Genomic DNA, 9,913 nt, shown 5'->3' on the forward strand with positions numbered 1-9,913 from the left:
CAGTCTGTTTAAATATTTTAGATCAGCAAATGTTCGTGTCTGGATGCTATGTGTGGTTACTCACATTTGTTTGACAAACGATGACAGGCCCTACAATATTATTGTATTAGCAGCATGGGCTGAGCCCACACGTGCACGAGCCATGGACAAGTTTATTGCAGAAACTTCTTGCTCAACAGTTAACCCAATAGTTACCAAATCAAAAGTGTGTATTGTATTACTTTTAAATTATAGAAATAACAATATTATTTGTAAAAAAAATTGCGAAAGTATGCAATGCTAGGAATCACTAAACCCATGATTTTTTGTGCCAGCCAACTTACTTTACATTAAGTTATTCTAGAAAAAATGGCTAAACGGACAAATATGTTTTGCAAACATAAATCAAGAGGAACATGAGTATGCTGCTGCTGAATTCTGATTGGATGCTTGCTTTCTGCTATTTGGGGTGTGCTAACGATTCTAACCACACCACTTTTAACATAACATGCATTTGGTTGTAGGTCTGGTGTGCTAGACAGGAAGTCGACAAGCCTTTAAAAGTTACTTACTTTGCTCAGGTTTGATATTGACTAATTTACCAATTGCCTTTCATTAAATCAACAGCTGTCCCAACAGAATGCTGTATGATGCTTAGCTTCTTGGATACACTGACCTGTCCATGAAGAAATATCTAATCGGGAGACAGAGAGAGAGAAACCATGTTTAAATCATAAGTGCATCTTTTCCTGGAGTGAATGGATAGTATAGGTTCTGGATGCTTACAAGGCCGTTACAGGGTACGTGCACCTGTGCACAGTCCCATTTTTGTGAATAGTTTATGGTTACTTTTTTCCTGCTTAGATGTTAGTGTGATAGCCATGTTTAGCCACGCCCAGGATGTGGATTGACTATGTTTACAAGGTGATGATGTTATGAGTGTGACCGGAGCTCTGTGGCAGCGACCGTGATGCAGATTTCCTATGTGTGCAGAGAGTAATCTACTATACATCCTTGTCAAACCTCAGCCTGAATCGTGCAGGGTGAAATGCATTACAACACTCTTTAGGGAGTGATTTGGACGGATTTTCACCGTTTGTAGGGGTGTTTGCTGGAGGTAAACTACCTCAGCAGCATTGGCTTTCCTGGGATCACTTGCAGACCTCTAATACTGTATCAGACACTATGTTATTTATTGGGGAAAATCAAATTAGATCATAGGAAGGTGCTATACTTCAGTTTTTGCAGTCAGTTAAGAGGCCTAGAGTTGAGTTCAGAGCACCATGAGCTGTTGACTGCTGCATGAGCTGTTCATAATCTTTGCTGTGATATGGCTGAACCAACAAGCTAATTGACTCGTGGCTGTGGTTTATAGGAGCATCTGTCTGCAAATGGCCTCGCACCAAAACTGTTAATTCATCTAAATTTCATAAAGTCATGGCAAGATGGTGCAGTGCCATGCAGTCTCATCAATTATTATATTATTTAAACACATGCCCACATACACACACACAAATGCACACACACTCACAAACGTGCATGAGTGTGCATGCACACACACGCACGTACACACACACGCGCATGTACACACACACACGCACACACACACACACACACACACACACACACACACACAAACAAACAAAACAAAGAAACTGCTCTTACCTTTTGGGCTTCACATACAGTAGTCACACATACATGTACGTACACACACAATCAATTAATTGAAATATGTAGTTTAGCAGTAGGTCAGTAGGTCCCTCTGAACATGGGTAAAGCTGCTGCCAGCTCCTATATACTTCCTAGTATATAGAGGAGTACCTGAGTATCATGGAACATCAATGGAGTGTGCTTTCCTTATGGTAGTGTGTATCTCCAGAACTTCACCCAACGAGTAGGATGATGACAGGTTAAGATAAATGTGCAATTTACTGTGAACTGTGTACTGAGGGGTCTTTCTAACATGGCGACGGATGCCATTTTGACCAGCGTTTTGATCATCGCAGCGACATTGTACAAGTGGCGTACAGAGTTCAATCAATGCCCTAACAACAAGGTATTACAGTGGTATTCACTTTCTGTCACAATTCTTTTATACTTTTATATAAACTAGCAATTACAGCTGTTGCAGTCCACTTTGCGACTCTCTTGGGTCAAGGTTGTTCTATCATATGAGTATTGTGATTGTTAGAAGTGTGACTTTTTCTGTGCAATTTTCAGCAAGACTGTGTCTGTTCTGTCAACCTCGTCAGCTTAATTGTGTAGTTTATTCTGCATCATTACAATCAATAACAAATGATGACCATGATACTACAGAGATTGTTTATGTCATACAGTAGGTCTCAGATGAGGTGTGAATGGCACATCAAAGGTATTACTGTCTGCACAATATATAATTGTGTGGTGTTGGGTGTTTACCTACTAGCCTGTTCCTCGAGAAAGACTGTACAATCACAACTACAGGTCAATGGTCTCATGCACAAACTGCCAGCAGATGTAAATAACATTTAGAAACTTTTCTTTCCATTATTTTTCAGTGTTCACAAACGTTCTTGACATTGTCATTGCAACCCTTTCAGTGTTTTATAGTGGGTCCACAGTAATCCCTATATCTATGAGGTCGAAAATGCTAATACTTTGCTTTGCAGAATTCCGCCATTTCCTGCTTAATCTGGAAGGATATCAAAGAGAATGAAGAACCTATGGGTTCAGAGAACCTATGGGTTACTAGTACCTAGTATTTCGTTATAGATGTGGCCTTTTCACATAATTTGTTCTGTTGTGAACTCAGTAGATGTATACATGCTAATGTGTAGAGCTAGAAATGTAATTCATCGCATTTCAATTTTTTTTATTAAGTCATAATCATTCTATAGTTCTCAACCCAAAACACTTATTTTCTGATTTATTACCTCAAGATGATGTCTGATCTTGGAGTCCTTGGAACCACATGCAGTTAGACCTGTTAGGCTGCGAGTGCTTTTCTGCCTACTAGTGCTTTTCTGCCTACTAGTGCTTTTCTGCCTACTAGTGCTTTTCTGTGTACTAGTGCTTTTCTGCCTACTAGTGCTTTTCTGCCTACTAGTGCTTTTCTGCCTTCAGCCTTTAATTGTGAGTTTGGGGTGAGAATAAAACTCTCGGGAAACCAAAGTTCAAAAATCACATTACACCTGGTCCTCCTCATCCAAAACAATCACACTGCTCAAATGAAAACGCAGGCCCAATACCAAAAGATAAACTCAGGCCCAAAACAAAAAGATTCATGAAGTAAAGAGACATTTGATGTCTTTGGCCAAGTGTGAGTTAGAACTAATCCTATTGGCCTATATGCCATCCTATAGGATGAGTTACAATTGGAAATGTGTTTGCCAGTCTAGCATTTGACCTTATTCCCCTCTTGAATGAACATATTTCATCAGATAATTATCTCTCTTAACTCTAGCATTCTGTTAGCTACATTTCCCAAGACTTTGACAATATTTGACAGAAAGGACATGACAGGAAGGATATCAAGAGTAGGTGCTGAAGAAGACCACTATCACTATCAGTTGATATGATAGCCTATAGTTAGCCTTGTTTTTGGATAGTACAGCCTATATATTGACAAAGATGTTTGACTTTTGTAATTTGGATGCAAATATTACTTAAATTAATAGTGTATTCGTCCTCATGAAAAAAAAACAATGACCCATGATCTGACTACTAGGCCTACATTTATTGTGTTTATGACATGCAATTATTGTACACGCCTATCCCATCATAATGGCAGTAGGCCTGCCCGTAGAAGCAGGCCGCTAGGCTCGACACTAATCGAATGTTGAAATGGAAACATTAACATTGTTTATGTTGACGTCTTGGGGATTGTGGCTTTAATTCAGATCATTGTCAGGACGTTGAAAACAATGTAAAGGAAACTGGAGTTGCGGCCAAAACAGTGTCTATTATTAAATAGGTTTTAGCATATTCATTTCAACTTGGAACATTCTCCCAATATAGTGGGTAGCATATATGCTTATCCGTAAACAAACCTTTCTGTGTAGTCTAATATTCGTTGTAGTCAATATGTGCTGTAAAATACACTAGGCCTACTTGTTGCATAGCCTATTTGTTTTGCTAAAATTATTTATTCGTTTTTTTGTTTTTATTTTTTGCAGTAATGTATATCCGTAGCACTCTTTCATGCCAACCAGGAAACCACAATATGAAATCATGAAAACAACAGCTGATGTGTATTAATGTGTAGTGTTCAACAATCTCACTCCGTGAGAACTACGTACAATTCTCCTTGTCAAGCTGAAGCTGCGCAGCCTGTTTTGGGCATGAGATCATTTAGTGGTAGTAAGATATCTGGAGATCAGTTATCAAATCACAAGGATTGTATTTCATTTGTAGGAATTTATTGGAATATTTAAGAATGTAGTAATAACCTATGTTGGGGGAGGGGTATTCTCCTATTTTGTCCTTGGTTTATAACTTGTTTAAACATTCTGTTAATGAAGACTCTAATGTAATATGTATTTTTTCATGTCCGTGTAAATTGAAGGTTTATGCATTGACTTTTTCTTTCTAGCAGATAGAAATGTTTAGCATTGAATGCCTAACGTCTAACTTTAAGATGAGGCTCTTGTAATATGGCGCCTTAAGTGAAAGAGGCACCAATATTTGGCAGTGTAGCCTATACGCGGCACATTTCAAAGCTTTTTCCCTGAGATATTTGAAAACGGAGTCGTGCAGTGAACGCCTGCGTGTTCCTTTTAAAACAAACCCAGTGGCTGTCAATCATAGCACATTCCAACCAATCCCAAAGCGCCCTTTTTTAAAAGCAGGGTTTCCTGCTGTGCTTTTATATTGCTCCATGGCCTGTTTCGAAGCATTTTTACTACCACGGTTATTGCCACAAATCAAGAGGGCAAAGTGAACGGCATGGGACCCACACCAACTTTAACGAACTTGAGTCTGGTTCCCGCTCCTGCGAAGTTCACGGCCAAGAATTGCACATGCAGATGATAAACAGCACGTTGAAAATGGAAACAAGATTTCTAGGTAAATCTTGAGCACTGAATTGGTTTGATTTTGCAAACTCACAGCCAAATTCACAACAAAACATGACAAGCCTGTCGAGGTTTAGTGGCTGCCCTCTTTCTTGCGTCAACCCCGGGGAGAGCAATACGGATCCCAGCGTGGGGCTGCCACCTTTGGCAGGAGAGCACATGGGGCACCCCACTGGCGGTTCCTTAAAACTCTGCCCCGCGCACAATTTGCGAGACTACCCCGAGACGAGGTCCAGTGCATATGTTGACCATTCGGTTCCCCATCTTTCAGACTCGGGATACCCCGGCCACCGGTTAGAGCACAGCCCTAGGGGCATTCTCATTGGAGCCAATCTTTCTGGAGCCGGAATGCCACCCGTCACTGATCAACTGGCATCAAGATCGAACCAACATGGCGGGATTGGGAGGTATCGTGACCTCTCCGGCTATAGGGATAGCAGAAGCCACGCTTTTATCGCAGCTTATCACGAGCAGGCCCATGGCTCCGCCGACGCAACTCGAGACCTCCGAGATCAAATGATGCTGGGTCTACCTGGGGATCTCCTCTGCCGGACGCACCCTTACGGCCAAAGTATAAGTGGCCCTAGGGGAAACAGCCAACAGCTTGTCACTCAGTTTCTAGGTCTGTATAAACCGCTGAACATGGCAATTCAACGCGGAGGGGGTGACGCTTTCCTCAGGTGCTCTAAGCAAAGCCTGAAGCACGAGCTGGTGTGTAAGTGGAGTGACGGCCAAGAGGGGTTTGGGAAGCAGCTTTGCGCCAGAACTTTCGGGACCATGTATGAACTTGTTACCCATGTGACAGTGGAGCATGTCGGAGGACCAGAGCACTCTGAATACGTGTGTCAGTGGGAGAATTGTCCGAGGGACAGAAAGCCTTTCAAAGCCAAATACAAGCTGGTGAATCACGTCAGAGTCCACACAGGGGAAAAGCCCTTTCCCTGCCCTTTCCACGGCTGTGAAAAAGTTTTTGCAAGATCAGAGAATCTCAAGATCCACAAAAGGACACACACAGGTTAGTAACAGCATAAATAATTATTATAATAACTAACAATAATGATGGTGATAATAATAATAATAATAATAATAATAGCATTAACAACAATGACAATTATAACAACACAAATAAGGATGATAATTATAAATATACCATCAATAAAATTATAATAGTAGCCTATAGTCGTGATAATACAGTGTTGTTGATCAATGATCATAATTGGCAAAACATATATTCATGGGTGCATTTATCTTTTTATTAGGCTACTAAAAATCTATTTCAGTTGATATTTTAGGCTACAAAATTGGAAAAAGAGTTTCAAACGTATGTGTCTAATGCCATGGTTTTATTGTTCTGGAAATAATCATAATCACAAAAGTCAAAAACACTTTGGATTGTTCAGTGACGGTCCATGTTCTTGTAGCCTACCTCATCAAACACTTGGAGTTTATATAGGCTAATACTTATAATAATCATAATAATAATGTCATTTTTAGCCGATTATTATTACCATCATTATTATTAGGTGTTACTGCTGTTGATGTAGGTGTTTATTGTTTGTAGCGTAATTAAATGGCAGTAGCCTATTGTTGTCCTCGTAGTTGTGGGCTGCAGGAAAGAGATGTATGAGCAAGTGAAGATAGGGGACTTGCAGTGAGGCTCGTACAAACAAGTCGTATTCAGGCCCAGTTGTTTGGGTGTCTCTCCCACTCGTTCAGTTAAGTATATAAATAAATAAATAAATACATGCCGGGACACCGGAGAGCTGTGACGTAGCTTTTACGATGCGCTCAGTTGCAGTCTCAGTAGGGACGGTTCACTTCTGCGCTCGCGCAGTCACGCGGCTCAAGGTAACGTCGCAGATCTCGGGCGCCTAGGTGATGAGGTGAGGAGGTGAGGAGGTGTAGGAGAGGCTACAGGCTACGCGCCTAGGTGATGAGGTGTAGGAGAGGCTACAGGCTACGCGCCTAGGTGATGAGGTGTAGGAGAGGCTACAGGCTACGCGCCTAGGTGATGAGGTGTAGGAGAGGCTACAGGCTACGCGCCTAGGTGATTAGGTGTAGGAGAGGCTACAGGCTACGCGCCTAGGTGAGGAGGTGTAGGAGAGGCTACAGGCTACGCGCCTAGGTGAGGAGGTGTAGGAGAGGCTACAGGCTACGCGCCTAGGTGAGGAGGTGTAGGAGAGGCTACAGGCTACGCGCCTAGGTGAGGAGGTGTAGGAGAGGATACAGGCTACGCGCCTAGGTGAGGAGGTGTAGGAGAGGCTACAGGCTACGCGCCTAGGTGATGAGGTGTAGGAGAGGCTACAGGCTACGCGCCTAGGTGAGGAGGTGTAGGAGAGGCTACAGGCTACACAACACTCGGTGCCTTTGTTGTCGGGGTTCTGCGGGATTTAAATGCTTAATGTTAATAAAACGCAGGCTACGTGGCTTGAAGATATGTGAAAACATGGCCTTAATAGGTGAATTTGTCATAACACGAGTATAGATAGGCTACAGCCTAAGGAATATAGGCTATCTAGAGATATACGTAGGCCTACATAAAGATCACATTTTTGTCATTCATTTTTAGGCTACCTCAAAATGTTTTCTATAGCCTAATAAAAAAAGAAAGCTTAACAATAACAAGCGTAGGCTACTTGGTCAGATAGTTTGATGACATTAAGACAAACTAGCCTATTAATTAGAGTAGAAATTGATTTGTCAATGTTTCACCACGAGTTTATTGGAAAATAGGCCTAATGGTTCCTCAACTGAGCTGCTCATCAATCAAAATTTAAATTAATTATCGTCAGACAAGACATAGGATATTGGATATTTTGTGTATAGGCTACGCCATGCCTATCTTGAGATGATATAGCCTACTCACATTTTGACACAACGACAAAATATAGGCTATAGCCTACGTGGCCTATAGGCCCACGTATAGGCCAAACACCATCTTAGTAGACCTAATAGCTCATTTGTTTTATTTCACCTTCTTTAACTCAGACGGAGTTGTTTAAACATCGTTTAACACATTAATGGTAGGCTAATGATCATCATTCATAATCACATGCCACCCTTGACACATGATGGAGCTCCTTGCTTTAGCCTTTGTATCTAGGCCTTTCTTGGGTGAATCGTGAGTTGAATTATTGTATTGATAAGGCAGAGCGTAAGTAGGCCTGCGGTCTCTTGCTGTATAGCCTATGGGCGAAGGGTCTGTTTGAAGTTTTTCGGTATAGCTCCTCTTCACTTGTCATCTGTAGGCTAGGTTATTACAGGTGTATTCTACCGTTGCATAGGCCCATATTAGCATAGCCTACATGAGCCTACTTTCACATTTTGAGAACCTGTAGGCTATTCTCAACCGCTGAAAAGATCCAGAAGATGTTGGAATGAGCACGAAAAGTGAAAGTGACGGTAGAAACCTCACGAAGCTACACTTATAAGGTCTTCTTATTATAGGCACAATAACCTAGCCTACCCCAGCCTATATATTTAGGCTATTTGTGGGAATGCATAGAAATATGTCACTTTGATTTTGTTTGCCCTAATTCTGTAGGCCTATAGCCTAGGTCTTCGAAATGAGGGGTTGCAACTTATTCTATCCCACATTAAAAGAACCATAACCATGGTAACATGAGGGTATTTCTTTCTCTGCATGTTTAGGTGAAAAACCTTTTAAATGCGAGTTCGAAGGCTGCAATCGGAGGTTTGCGAACAGCAGTGACCGAAAGAAGCATTCTCACGTGCACTCCAGTGACAAACCGTACATGTGCAAGGTCCGAGGATGCGAGAAGTGTTACACCCACCCGAGCTCTCTCCGGAAGCACATGAAGCTCCACTGCAAGGCCTACAGTGGCACGAAAAGCAGCGATGGTGGCGCGGAGGACAGGGAGCACGTCGCAGAGGCCGCCAGGTCAAGCGAAGTCACGGATCGAGCTCAAACTGTACCGTCCTCCACCGCCACCACCACAGTGACGCGCGCACAGCCCCTCACCTCATCATCTCAAGATTCCCTGTCCCCAGAGATTCGGGACAAGTCCTCTCTGAGGTCACGTTTCCATCACGCGTTCGACAGCGGTTTGGAGTACTCTACACACAGGCCACAGCCCCACCTGGACCCGTCTACACACAGGTCACAGCCCCACCTGGACCCGTCTACACACAGGTCACAGCCCCACCTGGACCCGCTGGTGCTACAGGGCAGCAGTTACAGGCCCGAGCCCTCACAGTACCCGTGCAGCCAGACGCGCAGTTTCACCCAGAGCTCAAGAACTTTCACCACCGACTCACCCTTTCAGAAAAGCCTTGTCAACGGCTGGTATACGTGCCATACTGGCGTGGACACTTTCTCACCAAAGCAGTGTGATAACATATCTTCGATGTAAGCATTGGCCTATATATTTCCTCATAATGTTGGCCCGCGAGACATGGCATATTTTGTAATTGCATAATTGGTTGGCTACAGTTGGGTCACAGACCATTGGGCTATTTAGTACTGTATTTTTGTGGATGTCTCATGAAAACGTGTGCCACGTTGAAGTTATTATGCGTCATAGGCTGCAGCGCTGCGAAATTCGTCATGTTAAGCTTTAACTGTTCTGTGTGACGCACATAGGCCTATCTGTGGTGGGTTCGGCTTGAGTCAGTGAGAAACGTGTCTCTATATTAACACACAGTAAACTCATATTTCCTCATCTTGTTAGAATAGAAAATCATGAGTACCAATGTGTATGTTTCTGCCTATCATTGACATGATAACTACACTCATTGATAAATGGGTAGATGAAAAACAAAGTTTATTCAGTGGGAATGTATATGTGTGTCGTAGGCTATAGGGGCCTCTGACGAGGATGAAGTAGCAGACATCTTCTAAAAGGAACTATATTGTATGTCCG

At 42.5% G+C, this 9,913-nt stretch overlaps 1 protein-coding gene across 1 annotated transcript; it reads left to right on the plus strand.

Moving 5' to 3' along the window:
- Positions 1 to 5,084: 5,084 nt before the first annotated feature.
- Positions 5,085 to 9,403, plus strand: zic6 (zic family member 6; the record flags this gene model as incomplete). The annotated part of the gene is made up of 2 exons (XM_084448643.1): positions 5,085 to 6,045; positions 8,682 to 9,403. The coding sequence occupies 2 exons, from the start codon at positions 5,085 to 5,087 to the stop codon at positions 9,401 to 9,403; spliced, it is 1,683 nt and encodes a 560-aa protein (XP_084304769.1).
- Between the last annotated feature and the right edge of the window lie 510 nt (positions 9,404 to 9,913).

Source organism: Borostomias antarcticus (assembly GCF_949987555.1).
Source record: "Borostomias antarcticus genome assembly, chromosome: 14".
NCBI lineage: Eukaryota > Metazoa > Chordata > Actinopteri > Stomiiformes > Stomiidae > Borostomias > Borostomias antarcticus.